Source organism: Vicugna pacos, chromosome 31 (genome assembly GCF_048564905.1).
Source record: "Vicugna pacos chromosome 31, VicPac4, whole genome shotgun sequence".
Classification (NCBI taxonomy): domain Eukaryota; kingdom Metazoa; phylum Chordata; class Mammalia; order Artiodactyla; family Camelidae; genus Vicugna; species Vicugna pacos.
The window spans coordinates 10538713-10561466 of record NC_133017.1 but is presented as its reverse complement, the minus strand read 5'-3'; the positions used below and the strand labels follow the sequence as shown (position 1 = coordinate 10561466).

General features: G+C 39.0%; 1 protein-coding gene across 5 annotated transcripts in view; it reads left to right on the top strand.

Annotated features, from left to right (window-relative positions):
* Window positions 1-22754, top strand: part of LOC107035255 (coiled-coil domain-containing protein 144A-like) — a 104275-nt gene that overhangs the window by 45337 nt on the left and 36184 nt on the right. For all 5 annotated transcript variants that reach the window (XM_072952538.1, XM_072952537.1, XM_072952541.1 and 2 more), the window contains 13 exons: window positions 478-592; window positions 755-928; window positions 7079-7185; window positions 8468-8605; window positions 10059-10141; window positions 12232-12384; window positions 12995-13046; window positions 13424-13493; window positions 16149-16209; window positions 16297-16484; window positions 17750-17882; window positions 18289-18350; window positions 20877-20970. In XM_072952538.1, the coding sequence (XP_072808639.1) occupies window positions 478-592; window positions 755-928; window positions 7079-7185; window positions 8468-8605; window positions 10059-10141; window positions 12232-12384; window positions 12995-13046; window positions 13424-13493; window positions 16149-16209; window positions 16297-16484; window positions 17750-17882; window positions 18289-18350; window positions 20877-20970 (1430 nt within the window). The remainder of the gene's footprint in view (window positions 1-477; window positions 593-754; window positions 929-7078; window positions 7186-8467; window positions 8606-10058; window positions 10142-12231; window positions 12385-12994; window positions 13047-13423; window positions 13494-16148; window positions 16210-16296; window positions 16485-17749; window positions 17883-18288; window positions 18351-20876; window positions 20971-22754) is intronic.

Genomic DNA, 22754 nt, shown 5'->3' with positions numbered 1-22754 from the left:
TGTTGTTTTTGTAAAATAGTAACGGTAACAGTTACAACATTATCTAACAATTATCGAGCTGTTATTTTGTGCAAGGAACTGCCAGACACTTTGCATAGCTTTTCATTTAAGCATCACAGCGGCGTCCTGTAAGATAACTACTACTTGATGCCCATTTTGTTGATGAGGAAATTGAGGCACAGACAGGCTAAGTGAGAGCTAATAAGGGACAGTGTTAAAGTAGAAGTCAGACCCAAGGTGAGCTGAATCTCAATGGCATGTCCTTTCTATTCAAACAAGTAGTTCTTCCATTAATGTGGTGAATAATAAGAGCGAATAAATATTGTTCTTTCCCCGTAGAAAGAACTGAGATAAGAAGACTTAATGTTAGTTTTAAAGGGGTAGGAAAAGCATGCTGTTGAATGTTTACAATTACGTGAGTAATTGTGTCTTTGAACTAGTAGGCTCTACTTTCCTAAAAAGTCCTCATGTTCGCAGGACTGCCCTGCACTTGGCCTGCACCACCGGCCAGTCAGCAGTGGTGAGTCTCCTCATACACTGGGATTGTGACCTGAATGCTCGTGACGAGGAAAGCAAGACAGCTCTCATGAAGGTGTGTAGCAGCCAACCATGTCCACGTGAGATGGATTCGATGTACTTACTTAGAATAAAAATGAATTTATCTGTTTTAAATATAACGAACTAATGGAACTTGAGGAATGTTAACTTGGAATGCCTAGCACTTACAGTCTGTTTCTTGGCGTGATACCAACAGGCTGTACAATGCCAGAAAGAAGTATGTGTCACCGTCCTGCTGGAATACAGAGCTGACCCAAATCTTGAGGACAACTGTCAAAACACTGCTCTGCATTACGCCGTCTTGGCTGGAGATACGTCAATTGCAGCAAAGCTGCTCCGCTATAATGCAAATATCGAGGCGATAGACAAGGTATAGCTCAACTGACTTTATTTACAAGTTATTTGAAATACAGGGTCTTTTCTAGCTACAGGTGTTTTATTTATAGTAATATGTATACTGAATACAACACATCAAGCCCTGTTACCATGGAAACAACTCCAAAGCCAAGGCCAGGGGCTAGAGGTAGTGCCCACAGAAAGGGCAGAGCTCTGTCTCCCAGCCGCACTTCTCCCCTAGAAGGAACAACTTCCCATTAGGAAGTGCCTGGGAGTGGGTGGTAGGCTCAGAGCCTGCAGAAGATGAAGGCTTGCGGGGAGTGAAGTGATGGCAAGGGCTGGCTGCCTGCCTGGGGATGGGTGGGAGGAGGAAGGAACCCAGTACCCAGTAGGGGGAGCTGAGTGACTGCACCTGGGCAGGGGAGGCAGCAAGCCACAGGCCCTGAGCACCCCAGGATCCCAGGTTCTAGAATCTGGGCAAGTGAGGTCAGGTCATGGGGCATTCGCTTTTGTGCTGGTGGCCACATGGCCCTCCATGTACACCTTCACCTTGGGGTCTTCCATGCTCAGCCTGGTGTAGCTCCCCTGCGGGGGCTGTGGCTGTGGCTGTAAGTGGGGAGCAAGTGATGGCGAAGCTGGTCCTCCTGCTTTTTCTCCTGGTTCTCCCCTGAAGATTTGGATTGAATAAAGGTACTCAGGTCTAGACACAGTGTTTAGAAATACTTCCCTGAGATTCTGATACAACCCTTGGTTAAGGACTATTGAATGGATACATGTGATACATGTAAATTCACAGATCTCAAAAATAAGACATTTCTGGAAGAGCGGGAGTTTGATAGATGCTGCTGCTTTCAGTGCTCTCCTTTCCAGCCGTGTTAGCCTGACTTATCCGTCTCTTCCTCTGTGATTGAGGAGTTTATTGGCAATATTAGTGGCAGTATCGATTGCCTTGAAGAATAGCTCCTTTTCCCTTCTAACCACTGATCACTCAGTGGCACTCAGACAGTCTTAGAAACTTGCTTGTGGTGAATGATTCAGTAAGTAGAGTCGGACCCTTTAAAGATTTTGCACCTTCTGTTCCCATCCAGGTCATTAGGTCAGTAGGGCTTTTTTTTTTTTTTTAAACATTTTTTATTGATTTATAATCATTTTACAATGTTGTGTCAAATTCCAGTGTTCAGCACAATTTTTCAGTCATTCATGGACATATACACACTCATTGTCACATTTTTTTCTCTGTGATTTATCATAACATTTTGTGTATATTTCCCCGTGCTATACGTGTAATCTTGTTTATCTATTCTACAATTTTGAAATCCCAGTCTATCCCTTCCCACCCTCCACCCCCCCTGGTAACCACAAGTCTGTATTCTCTGTCCGTGAGTCTATTTCTGTCCTGTATTTATGCTTTGTTTTTGTTCGTTTGTTTGTTTTTGTTTTTGTTTTTTAGATTCCACATATGAGCGATCTCATATGGTATTTTTCTTTCTCTTTCTGGCTTACTTCACTTTGAATGACATTCTCCAGGAGCATCCAAGTTGCTGCAAGTGGCATTATGTTGTTGGTTTTTATGGCTGAATAGTATTCCATTGTATAATTATACCACATCTTCTTTATCCAGTCACCTGTTGATGGACATTTAGGCTGTCTCCATGTGTTGGCTACTGTAAATAGTGCTGCTATGAACATTGGGGTGCAGGTGTCATCCTGAAGTAGGGTTCCTTCTGGATACAAGCCCAGGAGTGGGATTCCTGGGTCATATGGTAAGTCTATTCCTAGTCTTTTGAGGAATCTCCACACTGTTTTCCGTAGTGGCTGCACCAAACTGCATTCCCACCAGCAGTGTAGGAGGGTTCCCCTTTCTCCACAGCCTCTCCAGCATTTGTCATTTGTGGATTTTTGAATGACGGCCATTCTGACTGGTGTGAGGTGATACCTCATTGTAGTTTTGATTTGCATTTCTCTGATAATTAGTGATATTCAGCATTTTTTCATGTGCCTTTTGATCATTTGTATGTCTTCCTTGGAGAATTGCTTGTTTAGGTCTTCTGCCCATTTTTGGATTGGGTTGTATATTTTTTTTCTTACTGAGTCGTATGAGCTGCTTATATATTCTGGAGATCAAGCCTTTGTCGGTTTCATTGGCAAAAATTTTCTCCCATTCCGTAGGTTGTCTTCTTGTTTAACTTCTTGTTTCCTTTGCTGTGCAGAAGCTTGTAAGTTTCACTAGGTCCCATTTGTTTATTCTTGCTTTTATTTCTTCTAGGAGAAAATTTTTGAAATGTTATGTCAGATAATGTTTTGCCTATGTTTTCCTCTAGGAGGTTTATTGTATCTTGTCTTATGTTTAAGTCTTTGATCCATTTTGAGTTGATTTTTGTATATGCTGCCATCCAGTTTTCCCAACACCATTTGCTGAAGAGACTGTCTTTATTCCATTGTATATATTCTTGCCTCCTCTGTCGAAGATTAGTTGACCAAAGGCTTGTGGGTTCATTTCTGGGCTCTCTATTCTGTTCCATTGGTCTATATGTCTGTTATGGTACCAATACCATGCTGTCTTGATGACTGTAACTCTATAGTATTGTCTGAAGTCTGGGAGAGTTATTTCTCCAGCCTCTTTCTTTCTCTTCAGTAATGCTTTGGCAACTCTAGGTCTTTGATGGTTCCATATAAATTTTATTATGATTTGTTCTAGTTCTGTGAAATATGTCCTGGGTAATTGGATAGGGATTGCATTAAATCTGTAGATTGCCTTGGACAGTGTGACCATTTTAACAGTATTGATTCGTCCAATTCAAGAGCATGGAATATCTTTCCATTTTTAAAATTCTTCTTGAATTTCCTTCATCAATGGTTTATAGTTTTCTGTGTATAAATCTTTCACCTCCTTGGTTAGATTTATTCCCAGATATTTTATTACTTTGGGTGCTATTTTAAAGGGGATTGTTTCTTTACTTTCTTTTTCTGTTGATTCATCGTTAGTGTAAAGAAATGCAACTGATTTTTGAACGTTTTGTAGCCTGCTACCTTGCTGAATTGAATTCTTCAATCAGCTCTAGTAGCTTTTGTGTGGACCTTTTAGGGTTTTCTATATATAGTAACATGTCATCAGCATAGAGTGACACTTTTACCTCTTCTTTTCCAATTTGGATCCCTTTTATTTCTTTCTCTTGCCTGATTGCTGTGGCTAGGACTTCCAGGACTATGTTGAATAGGAGGGGTGATAGTGGGCATCCTTGTCTTGTCCCAGATTTTAGTGGGAACCTTTTGAGTTTTTCACCGTTGAGTACTATGCTGGCTGTAGGTTTGCCATATATAGCTTTTATTATGTTGAGATATGTTCCCTCTATACCCACTTTGGTGAGAATTTTTGTCATAAATGGATGTTGAATTTTATCAAATGCTTTTTCTGCATCGATTGAGATGATCATGTGGTTTTTGTCCTTTCTCTTGTTGATGTGATGTATTACATTGATTGACTTGTGCATGTTGAACCACCCTTGTGTCCCTGGGCTGAGCCCCACTTGGTCATGATGTATAATCTTTTTTATGTGTTGTTGGATTCTTTTTGGTGAGGATTTTGGCGTCAAAGTTCATCAGTGATATTGGCCTATAATTCTCTTTTTTTGTAGTGTCTTTGCCTGGTTTTGGTATCAGGGTGATGGTGGCTTCATAGAATGAGTTTGGGAGTATTCCCTCGTTTTCAATCGTCTGGAAGAGTTTGAGAAGTACTGGTATGAGTTCTTCTTTGTATGTTTGGTAGAATTCCCCGGTGAAGCCGTCTGGTCCTGGACTTTTATTTGTAGGGAGGTTTTTATTTGCTGTTTCTATTTCCTTTCTAGTGATCGGATTGTTCAAGTGTTCAGGTTCTTCTTGATTCAGTCTTGGTGGACAGTATGTTTCCAGAAACTTGTCCATCTCCTCTAGGTTATCCAGTTTGGTTCCATATAGTTTTTCATAATATTCTCGTATGATATTCTGTATTTCTATTTTGTTTGTTGTAATTTCTCCATTTTCCTTTCTTATTTTGCTAATTTGTGCTCTCTTTTTTCTTCTTTGTGAGTTTGGCCAGAGGTTTGTCGATTTTATTTACTTTTTCAAAAAACCAGCTTTTGGTTTGGTTGATTTTTTTCTATGGTCTTGTTAATCTCTATTGTATTTAATTCCTCTCTGATCTTTTTATTTACCCTCCTGCTGCTTTTGGGGGCTTTTTGTTCTTCATTTTCTAATTCATTCTGGTGGTGGGTTAAATTGTTTATTTCAGATTGTTCTTTTTTGAGGAAGGCCTGTATCGCTATACAGTAGGGTTTTTCTGATTGCAATAATAGGAAGTCATGAGCCTTCTTTTGGTTAAAGCTGTTAGATTCACTGAGCCCTAGCATAATCAAGATGACAGTTTTTTTTTTAATTAAAGTCTAATTGATTTACAGTGTTGTGGTAGTTTCTGGTGTACAGCAAAGTGATTCAGTTATATATATATATATATTCTTATTCAGTTATATATATTCTTATTCAGTTATATATATATTCTTTTTCAGTTATATATATATTCATATTCTTTTCCATTATGGTTCATTACAGGATATTGAGTATAGTTCCCTGTAGTATATACAGTAGGACCTTGTTGTTCATCTATTTTATATACAGTAATTTGTATCTGCTAGTCCAAAACTGCTAATTTATTCCTCTCCCACCCCCTTTCCCCTTTGGTATCGATCAGTTTGTTTTCTATGTCTGTGAGTCTATTTCTGTTTCGTAAATAAGTTCATTTGTATCGTATTTTAGAATCCACATATTAAGTGATATCCTATAGGATTTGTCTTTCACTGTCTGACTTACCTCACTCAGTACGGTAATCTCTAGGTCCCTCCATGTTGCTGCAAATGGCATTATTTCATTCTTTTTTATGGCTGAGTCGTATTCCATTATATGTAAGTATACCATGTAAGATGGCAGTTTTAAACATCAAGACCCATGACCAATTAGTAACAAATTGGAATTGTTGTAATAATTTAGTTTCGGCCATCTTCTGAACTAATAATCCATTTGATTAACAATTGGGGAGAATTAGATCCAGGTCGATTGTAGTTTTAGTAGGCATTGGAAAAACTCTTGTGAGTCTTAATCACAATTTTTATTACATGTTGGGGCCCAGTGTTTTTGTATGTAAGACATATGATTCTAAAGAAAGGCACGGTTTTACACACAAATACTTGATTTATACCCAACTGTTTGGAAACACAGCAAACATAAAAACACAAGTGGGCTATAGACTAAACATGGCCCTGGATATGTTCAGTTTGTCTCCACACATTGAGTCAACATTTAAAATTTAGGAGACTTGTGCAGAAATCTACACTTCAGAACTTCTCCTAAAGAATCAAATCTGGTCCCCCTTGAGCCCAGGCTCCTATGTGGTCTGCTCTGCAGAACTGGCCCCTTCTCGGTAGGGCATGTGTTCTCCAGTTTGCTCTCCTCACTTGTGACCTTCACTTACTCGGGCTACCTATGTTGCCTCTGTTAGCATTTGAATGTACAATTCCTGTTGTATATTTTGATTAATATTTCAAGATTTTAAAGACAGTCTATATTAATTAATAGTCTATTTCATATTTTATAATAATCCCTTAAGAGTGGGATGGAAGTTTTCAAATTAGAATGTATAAGTTGGTTTAAGAAAAACTTTTTCTTTACATGCAAATAATCATATTCCCATTGGAACGTCTGCAAGCTTTATGAGATTAGTCATTGTTGTAACTGGATAGGTTATGCATGTTGCAGACAGTATGGTATCTTTGTCCTCAGCGTGGCTCCTTAAAAATGTAGTTGATTCAGCAGCTAAATGGCTCTCTCTGGAGCAGTGTTTAGAGTGTCAGGAGTAGTAGTTGAGCAGTCAGGTAACTAGAGAATGCCTGACACACACTGCGATAGACGTGAAAGTTCTTGGAACCAGCAAATGTCTGAAGTGAGTTTCAGAGAATGACTTCCCAGGGAAACTTCCGAGGTGGCCGAGGAGGAACCTTTTAAAGAGAAGGGGCACAAAGGGGCGAGGAGGAAGGGGCTGCTTGTTATTTACCTTATAGTATATGTTTAAGTTCTTTAAGAGACTTACGTTTTTAAATTCAGTTTTGAAATTTATACGTAATTTTACACATTGTCAACTGTTTTTAATATTTTACAGGATAACTTCACACCACTTTTACTCGCCATCGGGGAGAACAAAGAAGAAATGGTCAAATTTTTGATAGAGAACGGGGCAAATGTACATGCAGTCGACAAGCTGCAAAGGTACAATAGTTTGTTCTCTCTCTCTCTTTTTTTTTTTTAAATCTTAAAGTTGTTCTAGAGTAGTAACAGCCAATCAGAAAGATTAACTTAATAAGAAGAGGATTAACTTAGAATCAACACATCATCAGTTAGGTAGAAAAGCAATTATTCTGCCTGGTGTCACAAAGAACAGTATGCAGCAGGATTCATCTTCCTTTATGATAGCGACTGATGTCATTTGCAACCTGATTTTTTTGGTCATACGATCTTACAGTAGTTCAGGGATTTCATTTTAGTCTTGTTAGTATGGGCTCTAATTTTAATTTACCTTATGAGACAGTGTTGAATTTCTTCATTCTTTTATAACTTTTTTTAACCTCTTCTTGGTACTTTTTTTTCCTTAAAAGATGCGTATTAAACAGAGAGGAGTTTGTTTTGTCTTTTGGATGACTCTGCTTTACATTACTTTCTTTGAAGGATATTGATGTTACTAGGTTATCACTAAGAGAGTAACTATTACCAGATACTGTGGGCTCATCAGGCTTTATCCTTTTTAATTTCTAGTACACTTTGTTTTTATTTTTAATTGATAATGGTAGAAGGAAGAAAAATAGCTTTAAATATTGAATAAACATTCCCTTTAAAGAAGACAGGTCATTGGTGGATGATAAAGAGGAAAGAGCTGGGCTTTAGAGTCAGACGAGGTTGAATTCCCAGCTCTCCTGCTGGCCAGGTGTGTTACCTGGGGGACGTGACTTATTACCAACCAGTATGTTTCCTGTCACGTAAAGGAGTCGTAGTACATCCTTCAAGGGTGGTTGTGCCTAAGAAAGACCACACGTAGACTATTCAGGTTAGTGCCGGGCACATGCTTCTCAGCGTGATTCACTGCAGCCGTGAGTATTTTTGTTGCCATTTTTATTCATATTACTGTTTTCAGCCTGCAAACAGCTTCACCTTACCCGACCTCTAGCTGATTTTAAAGTATTATATTTCAGACTAGGAAAGAAATGGGGAATCCTTTATTTAAATCTTTACCTTCTCCAGATAAGTGACCTCAGCATCCTTTCTTGTCCATCAGAGGACTTTAAATTAGCCACTTCCACTCTGTGCTACCCAAGTAGGACAGGAGGCTTCTGTTTTGTCCATTTTGGCCTTGGAGGTAATTTGCAAAGATGAGCACTCGAGCATGTAAATGGTCAGTTCTCCAGGGGTGGGCAGGATATTAACTTGGTAAAATAGATCAGATGAACTGTTTAAGTTAAGCTAACTAAGTTCCTAAGGGTGAAGTTGTTTCTTTTAGATCAGCACTCATGCTTGCTGCATATCATGACTCACCGGACATAGTCAAGCTGCTGTTTCAGAAACGTGTTGATGCCGATTCTCAAGATGCACAAGGATGGCCTGCTGAAAGATACGCTTGTTATTATGGTTTTAAACAGTAAGTGTTTACATTAAAGTGCCAGTTATCTCTAAACTGAGGTTGGAAGTGACCTGTTACTTGTTATGTGACAGATAAGAGTTCCTAGTTGGGAGCAGGCACTTTGGGGATGGCAGTGAGACCCTTCACGTCATCAGCTGGAAACCAGCAAAAGGCCGGACTAGTGAGATGGAGCATTGGGCACAGGGTTCTTTATCTCAGGATTTGTAAGACGTTTACCCTTAGGGTCCTCCTGGTCTCCATTTCGTTCCAGTGTAACCCCTATGCATGGGGTCCAAATAATGTCACAGATGTGATTTTTCTAACTAGTTATTTGGGTCTTGAAATGTTCAGCAGAGCAGAAACTCCTGTATTTTCCTTTGGGGACTTTCTTCTATAATCTTCCTCTTGAATTTTCCAGGAACCTAAGGGATTCCCTAAGATCACAGTGACAGTCCTCTCCCACAAGGCATTGGGGCAGGGCGAGGGCATTCTAATCGTTCTCTTGTTTCCCTTGATTCTGTTGCTGCAGCGTTGGTACTAAAACTAGTTTTAACAGGATCTCCATGGCAGCTGAGTCTGGAGTCTGGATGTTGCTCTCTAAAGAGCTTTAATAAAACTTTAAAAGAAGAAAAGGAAAAAGAAACTGGTCCTGCAGTCAGGTCGTCATTGACCTCTGCTCCCGGGATGCCTGTGCTGATCCAGTTTCCGTGGTCTTCGTGGTGATCGACACGTAAACTTCAGCGTGACGGCTTGTTTAGTTCTCGTACATATGCTTGTATGAGGTCATATATTTATAAATAAATGTAGCTACAAATTATGTAGTAGCCGAGGTGCCCTGAATTATAAACCACGAAGAACAGCTAATCACCGTAATGTAATTTGTAACATTTTCTGAAAACTGCCACATTTAAATGTTACACCTAGGAAAGAAAACACACATTGGGTTTTATTTGGGATTCTCAAATAGTTCCAGCATTTAAGTTCAGGAAGAAATTATTCCATTCTTCCACTATTTCTCTGAACATCTGGGGGATACATTATCTCATTAAATCTTCGTAATACTCATGAATATTAATAACTAACTGCCTGACAGTAAGATCCCAGTTTTATAAAGGAAGACTTTGAGCTGAAGAGAAGCAACTTTTCCAGGAACAAATAGCTGTTGGTTATAGAGCTGGGACTTCTGAGTTTGAGATACCTTCCATATGTCAGGCTTTCTCTAGTTAACTTGCTGAGCTGTACTGCCCTCAGCCCATGACTGCTTCACCTTAACGTTTTTTTCTTTTTTAATTGTACATGCTAAATTTAAAAGTTTGTAGATTGTACAAATTTGAAGTATATGGGACAATTGAAGGTTTGATACTACCTCTGATGTTGTCTGAAATAATCTAAGAATTTAATATATTTGGTAATTGTTTGTCATATTAGTATTCAAGTAGTAATATTTATTTATCACTGTTTTTGTACGTAGCATTTACCAACTGATTGTCGACTACAGAGGCGGAAAGATACCGAATACTCCCCCTCAAAATAGCGACCTAGGACGGAGTTCTGGTAATAAGTTACTCTTGTTGGGCCTACCATAGATAAAGAAAGTAAGATTGAGGAACTTCTGATAATGAAAGAGCAGTGAAAAAAGCCAGTGTGTAAATTTCATGTGTTGTTTTTTTTTTTTTAATTAATTTTTTCTTAATGGTCTAGTATTCAGAATTATTTAAGAAGTTAATTGTAGGTAATTTAAAATCTGAGACAATATTGTCTGAAAAGAAATTCATTTATTTAATCATGGCCCCTGAAATCCCATATTACATCTTTGTGTAAATAAGAAAAACAGGTTTTTAACTTTGTTGTACGTTTCCCCTAACATTATAACAAGTTGGCCTTGTTACAGAACGGAATCTTTAATTTTTACAGCAAATGGATTCCATTGGGTAAATGAATGGTAGTTATTGCATAGTGATTAGCCTCACTAAAAAGTGATTGTCTTTAAAACTGGGAGCTCGGCAATACCTTCCTGGTGCTATAAACAAATGGCCAACAATTAGAGCTGCACAGCTGGGCCAGTGTGCAGCATACTAACAAGAGATTGTTTTTTAAACATACCTAGTGATAGTGCAAAAGTCAGGAAAGCAGTGCCTTGTTGAGAAGCACTGGTTACTTTTCACATCATTATACCAACAAGGTCTCACTCTCACCGATTGCATTCCTCAGAAGTGCAAACAGAATGTGACATGTTGCCTTCGTGAGAGTCAGATGTTTTCTTCTCTTTTTTGAGATACTTGTCATGAAACTATAATTTTGTTAGATAGAACAAGAGTTTCTGTTGCCATTAGTTAAAGGATTGTCGTAATAATTACTCAAATAGCACAACTCAGGACTTAACAAACTGTAATAAAAGCACAGAAGTACTTCACATAAAAAAAATTAAAAAAAAAAAAAAGACTGTGTTGCCTAGGTGTGACCCCTAGCATGCTGTTCAGTCGGAACTGTATGAGGGCACCTTTAACTTGGTAGACCTGGATCAAGCAAAGAACTTCTGTTGTAGGAAATTCAAAGATGGAATAGACAGAGTTTTGGTCTTCAGGGTGCTCATAACACAACAGAGTTGTCCCTGGTTAATGCCTGTATTTTTTTTAAACAGGACTTTCAAAGAAAACGTTCTTATCTGTTAATTGATTCACTTAACAGATGACTATCGAGTGTCTTTTAGGTACTAGGCACCACTCTGACGTTACAGAATGCAAACAGGTCAAAAGCACAATTCCTGGCCTCCGGGAGGTTGTTACTGTCATCCTCATTTTTATGATTTGCTTTACTTTATTCTGTGCTTACTGTGTCCCAGAGCCCACTAGGACTTTGTAACTGTCTTTCTGTATTTTTCATTGGTATTTAATATGTGCCAAATACTTTAAGTCCATGGTGAGGAAAGAAGTTTTTTAAAAGTGGGTAAGATGTCAGGTAAGCCATGCAGAGCGAGTAGAAGTTTGCCAGGGAAGGAGGCAGAAGGGCAGTGTTTGGTGGGTGGAACATCTTTGAAGATTACATTCGGCAGAAAGGACAGCGGTGCAGAGGCTAAGATGTGCTAGTGAACTTTGCAGGATCTGTGAGTTTCATGTTGTTGGTGCAGAAAGGATGCTGTAGGAATGGTTGGGAACGAGGTGACTACCTAGCTCAGGCACACTTCTGAAAGCCTTTCTAGTACTGTAGAAAGGAGGAGGTCTGGTGTAGACCTTGGGAAATTTGTCAGAATGCTTTCATTTGCAAATAATAATAGGGGCCCTAAGTAACAGTGGCTACAGCAACAGGAGTCAGGATTGTTTAGAAGGTTCGGTGATGTCATCAGGATCCCAGACGCCGTCCCTCCTTCAGCTGTGAGGCTGCTGGTGTTTGATGTCGCCTTTCCTGGTCTGCTGATTAGCAGCAGCTCCAAGGATCATATTCTCGCATGACAGTATCTGCAGGCGAGGAGGGCTGCTTCTCTCTGCATGTTTTCTGTTAACTAGGAAGAAAACAGAAGCTTCTGGTAGACTTCCCCTAGCATCTTATTGGCTGGGTTACATCACGTGCTCCTTCCTAAACCAGCCACTGGGGAAGGAGATGAAGTTACTGTGATGGCTGTAGAATAATCATTTCTCTTTTTGCAGCTGAGGAGAGCTTACCTTCTTCGCATACTGGAGCAGAGAATATCCAAGAAAAGTTGCAATTGTCCGGCAAGGACGACGAAGAAGAAATGGTTGTCGAGTTGGGAACCAGCAATGGCAGCTGCACGGATTCACCGAAGAATGTTGAGCAGAAGAGTAAGAATATTCGATTTGAGTCTTAGGGTTTCCTGTTATGACATAAAGCAGGGATGCACAAGCTTTTTCTATAAAGGGCCAGAGAGTCAATATTTTAGGCCATGTGGTGTGTGTCACATCCACTCATGTCTGCCATTGCAGTGTGAAGGCAGCCCTAGGCCGTATGTGAGCGAATAAGGATGACCGTGCCCAGATAACACGAGGCCGACAAAGCCAAATGGCAGGGTGGGTTAGTCCCATGGGTGTCGTCCAGAAACTCCATGCTGTGTGAGCTGGACATTGTCAGTTTATGATGCTGATTCTACTAACGATTACCATTTTTTTGTGAGTCTCATAAAGTTTGGTTGGGATTTTGGTCCTTGTAAACAGCAGTTCACTTTAAGATACCAAATTTGGATAAACACCCTTTTTTTTGATAAATATGAAGGAGGGGAAGTGGCTTTTATGCATTAATTACCTACCAGGAGTATACTCAATATTCACTGAAGTGTGTAGTCCCCAGGTGTGGTCCCAAAGGAATGCTTTTTAACAAAACATTGGTCTTACACTTTTAATATTCTGTATTTTTCTATTGCTGATATAGAATCTATTTTACTTTTTTCTTTAATAGCGGATTTAGTGGTTGAGTTTTCACCGAGGTTTGAAGACATCTCTGTCATCGGGTAGGATTTTATGGATTTTTCAAAATATGTTGACTAAGGGAACACAGAGAAAAGAAACAAGGCTTGTTGAGTGTCCTACTCTGGGTTAGACACCGTGTTGTGTACTTGACATTTGTTACCTCGTACAGTCACCACAACAGCTTTGCAGAGTAGCTGTGCTGTTGCAGCTTACTGTTAGTTAGTTAGGCAGCTGTGGTTTAAGGAGGTGACTAGTTGAGCCGTGATTCCATGGTTAACAAGTAGTTGACCTGTGACTTAACCATCAGGCAGCCTGGCTCCCAAATCTGCTTTCTTATCCCTTAGCATAGACTTTTGTCACTTTTGTTTGTTGAAAGAAATGAACTCACTCATTTTGGATGTGTATTTTTGCTCCAAAGTATTTCACCCAAACGTGATGTTGATGATTCAAGGCCTCCATCAGATGGTGACTTAGACCTTGCTCCCAAGGTAAAGTGTTTTCTTGTGAAATTAATTTTTCTGCTCTGAATTTAGTTTTGCATAGTATTTACTCTTAAAATTTAGCAGTGGTCTGCGTATCATTGTTTTACATTTGTATTAGAAAGTTGGTCAGAGTAAATAAACCATTGTATAAAAATATGACAGGTTGAATTTTTTTCTTTTTTTTTTACTTTGGTAAATACTGAAGATGAGGCTGAAGCAAAATGGACTAGAAAATAGATTGTGACAGGAAAACTACTGTGAAAAGGTTTCCCACAGCAGAGGAAGTGTGAAGCTTGGCCAAGGATAAGGATTCTTTGACTTTTAAACCACACTGACGGCACTTGTATAGTACTCGTGCCTCAGGGACATCTTCAGTGCACACGGCTACTTACTGTGATCATCATGGCCTCTTCCTGGGGCCTTTCAGTTCCAAAACAACGTGGCATGTGTCTTTTTTTTTTCCCCCTTGGACACTTTTTATTTTGGTATCAGAGAGTTGTGAGGAAAGAGGATTTTTTTTCCCTTTACTTCTATCTCTGGTTCTGCATTAAGACTAAAATAATAGTTGAAATTACAGAAGTTTAGAAATTAAAATTCTGTTTCTCAAAATCCACGATATAAAGAGATTCCTCTGTGTTTTCTAAATTATCTCATTACGAGTATATTCAAAACTCTTCATCTAATTGAAGAGTACATGTTTTCCCTAAAATAACAGCCAGCTCTCAAAGTAGACTCCTAATAACAACCATATGATAAAACCTACTTCAGAATTCTTTTGTATTATAGTTTTAAAAAGTATGTGCGGTCCTCGTGTCCCATTCTAAAACTTCAAGTTTCAGATATTTTGTAGTATAGTTATTTACATACTCATTTTATAGCCCCTGCATCAGCATACACCGCTAGAGATTAGGGAACGTAATTGTGCATTTCCTGGAGCACCGAGAATAAGGTCTTAAATGTAAGAAGCATTTTATTATTTTTGAATGTGAATGCATGAAGAGACATGGAATTCTGCATCATGCTACAGGTACTATAACATGCACACTCTATCATAATGAAATCTATTTGATGGTACAGGTAATATAATATGCGTACTATGTCATAGTGAAATCTATTCAGATTCTAAAAATACGACTTAAATTTCTATTCCCTTTGTTTAGGCTGTAAAAGTTCAGTTGTTACGAGGGGAAGTATGTCATAAATGCCAAGGAAATAGATAAGAAGTATATGAGAAATAGGAAAAGGTTACAGTCCGTTTTTCAGTGTCCACCAACTGTGAGCTTAGAATTTGAGATGAAAACTTTTTAACCTTCTTTTAGCCCCCTCTAATGTTCTATTCAATATATCTTTTCAAGCTGTATATTATCCTTAGAATCCTGACCACCAGTTCTTTCTCTAGGTGGAAAGCTGATGTGTTAGGAACTTTTAAAATCTATTTTTCTCTCTCTCTCTAGTAATAATTTGCAGCGTTCAGGTAGGGAGAGAAGACCACGTTCAACTGAGTGACTTAGAGTGACAAAATTTAACTCTTACTATTATAGTGGTATTTACAAACAAACAGTTGTAGAGTAATACAAGTCAGCATTATTGGGGATATACTATGAACAAAGGCCTTTGTTTTATATATATGTTTTATATATCATGTATTTTGATATTTTTATAAAACTTGCTGAAGAATATATATACTTTCATATATAATTTATATATTTTTACATATATAATAAAAAGGTAAAACAGAGGCTTTCGCTCATAGTATATACATCCCTGACAATACTGATACATCCCTGATCTATTATATACAAATGCTGAACTATATGTATTTCTCCACATGCCTTGTTATACTTACATTTTCCTTTTTTTCTTGCTTGAAGTTTGTACTTGACTAGTCATGTCTCATTTTTTCTTTTCTTCCTCCTCCCCACTTTTTTTTTTTAATGATTTGCCCCAAACCTGATATTTCTTTGCAGAAAACACTTCTTCAGTGTCTGTTCTTTCAGTCCGTCTCACTCTGCCTCTGTGAATGTATATTAGTGACAGCTTTCTGTTTACTATGTGTGTGGCTTTCACTCATGAGCCATTGCCCCTCAGAATTACTTTTGCTTTTATTCCTCTTTCTTAGAAGTAGCTGAATTTGAACAATCATTTGTCTTTAGCTTTTTGGCGAATGGAATAGAAGTAGCTTATACTGTTTGCTGTTCTAACTCATCCAAATAAGACACTGCTAAAAAGTAAACTCTCATATTTCCCCCATGAGAGATTATTCACACATATATAAATCATGCAAGCACATTTCAAAATGTAACAACTACTTCAAATTTCTTAATGTTAGTTTTTTCAATAGGATTCTAAACTATCAGGGGTATGTTTTTGTTCTAGGTCATTTTGGTCAAGAAAGTCATCTAATGGATACCATAGTGCTTGTATAATAATCAATGGAGGGTAAAGAAAGTAACATTTTAGGACCCCTGAGGTCATCTCTCATAATCCTCACCCCGTGAGAAGATGTAGGTTGGTAAATGACAGACCCAGGACTTGAATCCATATCTGAATGACTCCAAAGCCAGCGCTCTTTGTGTTAGATCATCTGGGAATGGGAAATGTTCTAATTACTGTATTCAATTTCATATTTGTTGTTCTTAAAGCTGTTATTTTCTTCTCTAGAAAGTCCGACATCCAAGATTCGCACAGCCAGTTCAGGCCAGGCAAGAACCCATGACAAACAGTAAGTTATTTGAAGACTGTCTTTTTGCGTTTTCACTGATGAGAAATTATAGACAATTTCATCTACCATACCTTGTTTTCACTACAGCAGAGGCAAAAGATGGTGTTTTGAAACCAGGAACTAGCACCTTCTTTGAGGACAATAATTCTAATAATGAAAATGAAGATGCGGTTACAACCTTTTCCCAACCATCAACCAAAGTTCCAGGCTTTTCTCATCCTGCCTTCCCAGCACCGGAACCTCTCGCGTCTTCAGCGGTCCTTGGTGTTACAGAGGCAAGTCGTTTTGTTTTCAACTTTTCCTTCCTGTGCTTTTTCACTTACCATCCCCCTGATTCTCATGGGGATGAAAAGGATCCTACACAGAAATGGAAGTCTTCAAGATCACAATAGAAAACAGTGTGATAACGAGAGGTACACGTGCAGGACTGAGATTTGTAAAGGTTGGTGGCAATAAACAGTTCTCAAATACGCCATGAAGAAAAGAAAGAATAAGGAAGCAACTGGAAAGAACAGCTGGATGAATATGAAGATGGGCAGGGGTACAAAGGGGAAGGGTTCATCTAATAAGGACAAGATGAATATAAAGATAAACGAGTGTCAAAATGAGAGAGATGATTATACAGACACAGCAGAAACAGTGGGGTTAAGTGAGATTATGATAGAAATTACCTCAAATTCAAGTTAAGAGAAGGAAAAGTCAGGTCATGGAAAAAAGTGCTCAGACTCTTCTGAAGGACATAGAGCTGATTTTATGAACAACAGAAAGAAAATGTGATCCTCACCTTTTTTCTTTTTGGTTACAGAAGTTTTTTTTTTTTTAATTCAAATGTAATTGATGTACAGTATTGTATGAGTTACAGGTGTGCGGTAAAGTGATTTGGTTATACATATATATGTACATATCTAATTCTTTTTCTTTCTTTTCCATTGAAGTTTTTTATGAGATATTGAATATAGTTCCCTATGGAAGTTAGTTTTAGCTTGAAGTTATTTCTGTTTTTAGAAATCCTCATATTTAAATTAATGATGCAATGTCTTATATTTAATCTAGCAGATTTTGTCTCTCCATTCTGTCCCCAGTAACTGAGTCCTAGTTTTCCATGTGACTTCTCATGCTGTTTCACACCTCGACCTTGGGCTCAGGCTGCCCTTTTTAGAACCCCCTTCACATCTGCTCTTTGCACTGGGTCTGTCTTTTAAGACACAGCCTGGTCTTCCCAGCATTCCCGGAGCTATTGACATGCAGCAAGTCTCTTCTCTCCTTTGTGCCCTTACTGTATCTGTTCACTTCAGGTGTAGAGCTGTTCAATGATAACTTGTCTGTGTTGATTCGTTTTCATGTGTCTCTACCTCCCCTAGAGTATAGAGCAGAATCTGTCTTTTATGTATATTGCCAGCTTCTCCCAGGAGAATGCCTATGATTTGATGGATACAGTAACTATATGTTGTCTTCCTGACTGATTGATTGAATGACCAAGTGTAGGAATATGATGTTTTCTGATGTTGGGTTTTTGTTACCTTGTGTTTTGTTTTTATAGGGAGAGGCAACAAAGCCAAAAACGGGGGGAAAAGAGAACGGCACTCGGACAATTAGCAGTGTTCTAAAGGAGAAGGCAGATCAGAGCAAGTTGATTTCTACTGATGGAGATGGAGCACACAAAAGTGACAGAGGTGGGAAGTCAGGGAGCATCTATGGGTTTTCTTCTCTGCTTAAAAGCTTAGTGTGGTTGGAGGGGGGAGGGTATAGCTCAGTGGGAGAGCACACGTTTAGCATGCACGAGGTCCTGGGTTCAATTCCCGGTACCTCCATTAAAAAAAAAAAGTAGTGTAAAAAATCTGAAGTGTGTAGATCCAAATCTGTTATCCATTTCTTCTTAAGTGTTTTTCTTTTGCCATCTTCCTTCATAAATATCCCAACTACGACCAAGTTTTCTTCCAGAAAATGCTTCAACCCTCTGAAATTCTTTCGTGCCACTTTAATTTATTGACATATTCATGAATCCAGATAGACTTATGTGTATTTAAACTTCCCAGTGGTATGTGTTCTCATTAATGTATCTGTGACTGCATTTTGTAGATGCAACACCAGCATTAAGATTCAAAGGAAAGAAAGATGCAGAATCATCCCGGGCTTTTGAGGTACTGTCTTCTATTATTATTATGTTCAAATGTAAGCATTGCGTGATGTTGAAACATAAATGGAGGGATGTTTTGACTTCACTTTCTCACTTTTACATTTGCCCAGCAAAATTTTGGTTCCTCACCTTAACCCTCACTTAGTAAAGTCATTCTGTGCTACATGTCATGCCACTGCAGAGTGCACTTGTGTTAATTTTCCAGACTCACCTAATGAAACTGCTGTATGTAGTGCAAAAGCCAAGGCTTAGAAGTCACAGGGAATCGGTTTGGGTTCTGAAGTTACATTTTCTAAAAACTAAAGAAGATGTTCTTGGTCGGCCTGTGACCAGATGTTTGTTTCTTTGTTATAAATTAATGTGTAAAACCCTTAGTGAGATTTAGAGAGAAACAGGTTGTACTTAAAAACACACACACACACACACACACACACACACATGAAAACTGTGTTTTTGTTTTACCACTTTGACCTTGAAAAGACAGTGCTTGCACTTGAAAGTATTATTATATTTGGATTGTCAATTAGATCTGCAACGAACATTTCAGGAGAAGCAAAATCATGGGGAATAGTAATAAGTATGTGGGGTTAAAATGCCAGCAGTTTGGTTTAGTGATGTTTTAATGAGGACAGCCAATTTTGGGTGGGGAAAATAGCGTGCACTGAGTACCTTTATGGCGACCGAACTTGGAGGAAGCTAAGTACAGGGTAGTGATGACCTGTTCCAAGGTGATAGCTGTGAAAAGAGGTCAGGAGAGCCTGAACTCTTGGATCTCGGCAGCTCCTGCCTAGTGGTACAGCACTGTACTTGAAGTCAGGAGATGTGGTAGCATCCTGGTTCTGACCCACTGTGGGATCTTGGAAAAACTTGTCTGACTTGTTTGAATGTCAGTGACCTCGTTCAAAAACATGGTGCTGATACCTACCTCTCAGGTTATGTGTCATGAACAAAAATGTGGTAACAAGTGTGAAAACACATTGTCAACTGAAAAGGGTGCTATAGAAATGTAAGGCAGTATGATCACAGTGGCCACTAGTGACCTACTGAAATGTTGAGGACACTTTTTTAAAATCTGAAGGATAATAAAATGGGAAATTTAGAGCGGGCATGGGGAGTTCTCATTTGGGGTGTGTTCAGTGTCAGTAAACTATTATCGAACATCTCCGATAGGTATATAGTGCTTTGGTACTTGACGCCTTCTGGGGATTTTTAGATGTTTTGACCTTAAATAAATTCCTGTTCCTGAACACCAACTAGCACCAGGCAGTTAGACACTGAATGTAGCAGTTGAGGGGTTAGGCTGTAGTGGCAGGAACAGAAGAACAAGTAAGCAGGAACCCTTTATCAGGGACAGTTAAGTCCTTCACATAAGGAACGTGGAGAGCCTGAGGTTCGACAACAGTGGGGGAGTTTGTAGTTAGGACAGGGGTGGAGTAAGGGTGGAATTTAGGTAGTCAGAAAAGAGCTGAGTGTGACCAAAGCTGCCAGGTGACAGACAGGAAGGAGCCAGTCACACGAAGGTCCAGGGGAGGGATGTTCCGGACAGAGAGAACAGCGGGTCACATCTGCTCATCACGGTACTCCAGCATCTTGGAGTGGCCAGGAAGCAGCAAGTGGGTAACCGTCCTTAGAATCACTTTTACTATCGTTGTGTATAGAAAGGAGAACGTGCATGATGAGGGCCTGGCACATGCAGATGGTCACTAAACAGTGTTCTTGTTCTTCCCTAAGTAAAGTAAAGCTTATGGTACTTTTTTGAAGAGCTGCATAACTACATTTAAAATTTTTCTGCTGTTAATTTAAACATAAATGTTTTTCTTTCTACTTTGGTACTTTATTCAACTATTTTTCCTATCAATAGAAGTTTTATCAAATAATCATTAGATTCTGCTAAGCCTTTCTTTACTGAAATGTAGCAGTTTCCACAGTGTTCTGGTAGTACTCAACATGACAGACTCCAAGGCTTCTTTTCGTGCCAAGTATGTTATTTTAATATTAAAAACAATATCTGTCCTAAGAAACATTTTAAATTTATAGCACGTATACTTATTGAAGAACATGTTTATTTACTTTTAATTTTATTTTTTATTGAAGTGTAGTCAGTTTATAATGTTAGTTTCAAGTGTACTGCAAAGCAATTCAGTTCTACATATAAAAATAGGTATTTTTGTAAGTGTCCTCTTCTTTTGTCGAGGAATGCAAAATGGAATTAGGTGTTTTGAAGTTAATTCTTTGTTGAAATCTGCACATAGGTCAGTATTTGGTCTATGAAAATATTTGCTCTGGCTTTCCATGCTCAGTTTACAGAGTCAAAAGCCAACTGAAGATAAAAGATAGACTTGATCGAGAGAGTGTATATGAAATTTTCTATTTAAATGTTTGGGTTTCCAGGATATGCTTATTTTGTTTTTAAGTCTAATTGCTTTTAAAGTAGGAAATTAAAAAATAATAATAAGGTAGGAAACACAGGTATTTTCTTAGAAAGGGATCAGGAAATCTTGCATCTCATTATTAATATTAATTTTAACAGAGTACCTCCAAGATTGAACTACCGAACCATGTTGATCATTCGTCTGGAGCTGCAGGTCTAAGAGAAAAAAATACGTTAAATGGACAAATGGAAAGTAAGCACTGTATTTTATAAAACAGTCATTTAACAGAATGTTGATTTAAAACAAGGATTTGGATCTATTCTCTCAGCTAAAGAAAATCACCTGTTGAACGTATAGTGAGAAAAAAGAGGAGGAAAGGAAGTAAATTGTATATCTTACCAGGTGTCAGCAAGAGATTAAGCTAGAATGCTGTTTAAGGAGCTCAGTTGTTAGCTTTCTTTCAAGATGCTCTGTGACCTGAGGACAGTCAGGAAATCAGGAGGAGGGAAAGAGGGAGTGAAGAATGAAAGAGGTAGAGAGGAGGGGAGTAAATGAAGGAAAAGGAGGGGGGTCCCTGGCAGGAGGTGGTAATGAATGTAGAACAGTTCTTTAGAAGAAGGAAGAGGAGTGTTTGAAATGAGATGGGCATGAAGTGAGCTTCTTCCAGCACCAAAGCTTGTCCGGGAAGCACAGCAGAATGTCCTACTTCCCCGTCCCCTGATCGTTAGGAAGGCAGTGAGGACTGCGGTACCTGATCACGCAGAGCTGGGTGTGGCTGCCGTGGGTGAGCGCAGGCGCGTGTGGTCAGCTGTCAATGTCTGGACCTTCGTGTCATGCAGTGTGCTGCTGCCTTATAAGATGGTGTCTCATAGGCCAACAGAAGAGAGTGGGAAAAAGGAAGAGGGCAGGGGGCGTTCCGGGGAGGTCAGGGGCGCTGGAGCCTGGTAAAGAGTCCACTGGAAAGTCTGCAACTCCTGATGCAGCTTTTGGGGACGTGTTACAGTGAGACGCGTGCGGCTGGATTTCAGAAGGATCAGTTCAGTCCGAGTGCTGCAGAAGCAGACTCGGTATAGACCGGAGTTGCTCACATTTTACTCCGTCACCTGGGGACCCAGTGAAAAGTGCACATTGTGAGCAGTGGGCCTGCGTTTCTAACAAGCTCTCAGGTGATGCCCTTGTTGCTGGTCTTCAGATCACACTCAGAGGGTAGACTTGTGTTTAGGGCAATCTAGAAGAAGAGCCACTGGGGAGTTAAAGACATAACAGCATCAAGGAAAAGCACGATTTTGTTTTTCTTTCTGAGCACGTTCATAGCCAGAGCGAGGCAAAGAGTTAAAGTAGAAATTAGAGATGTAAGATACTGCTGCTAAGCAGAGAGGGAAAAGAAGTGGTGGGCATCATCCGTCCAAAGAATGGAGAAGGGGAAGCATTAAGACCACAGATCTAGAGGTACCTTTGAAGAGGAAAGTGAAAGGAAGGAAGGAGGGAAAAAAGGCCGCAGGTAGGTGATTTTGGAATTGAGGGGAAACTTGCGAGAACGCCTTTTTTGATGGCGTCAGTATATTTGTACAGAAGCAAGGTTAGATCGTTGCTACTCCAGAGAATACTGGAATCAGGAGGCGGCCTAGAATTGGGGTAAACCACAGCCACTCCTCCTATCAGGCTTCAAAGATATTATGTCGTATTGGTATTTGTTATTCAAGCGAGATTAATTTGAATATGAAACATTGGCTGTGTTGTTTGTTTGTTTGTTTTTTACTGATACCTAATTTTTTGATAAGATAGTTGTTTCACAAACATCCTTTTAAACATTAGCCTGACTTACCAAACCAATTTTGGAAATAAAAGAAGTTAATAGAATTCATTCCATAAATGCTAAAGTTGTTATTTTCAGTGAATACTACACAGGTTTTGAAATATAAAAGACTTTTAATGTCTAATAATTCTGTGGCGATGAATTATTTTTTGATCACCAGATTTCAGTATTGAAAACAGTATACATTCTTTCTTGTATGAGTGGATCAAGAAACTTTGAT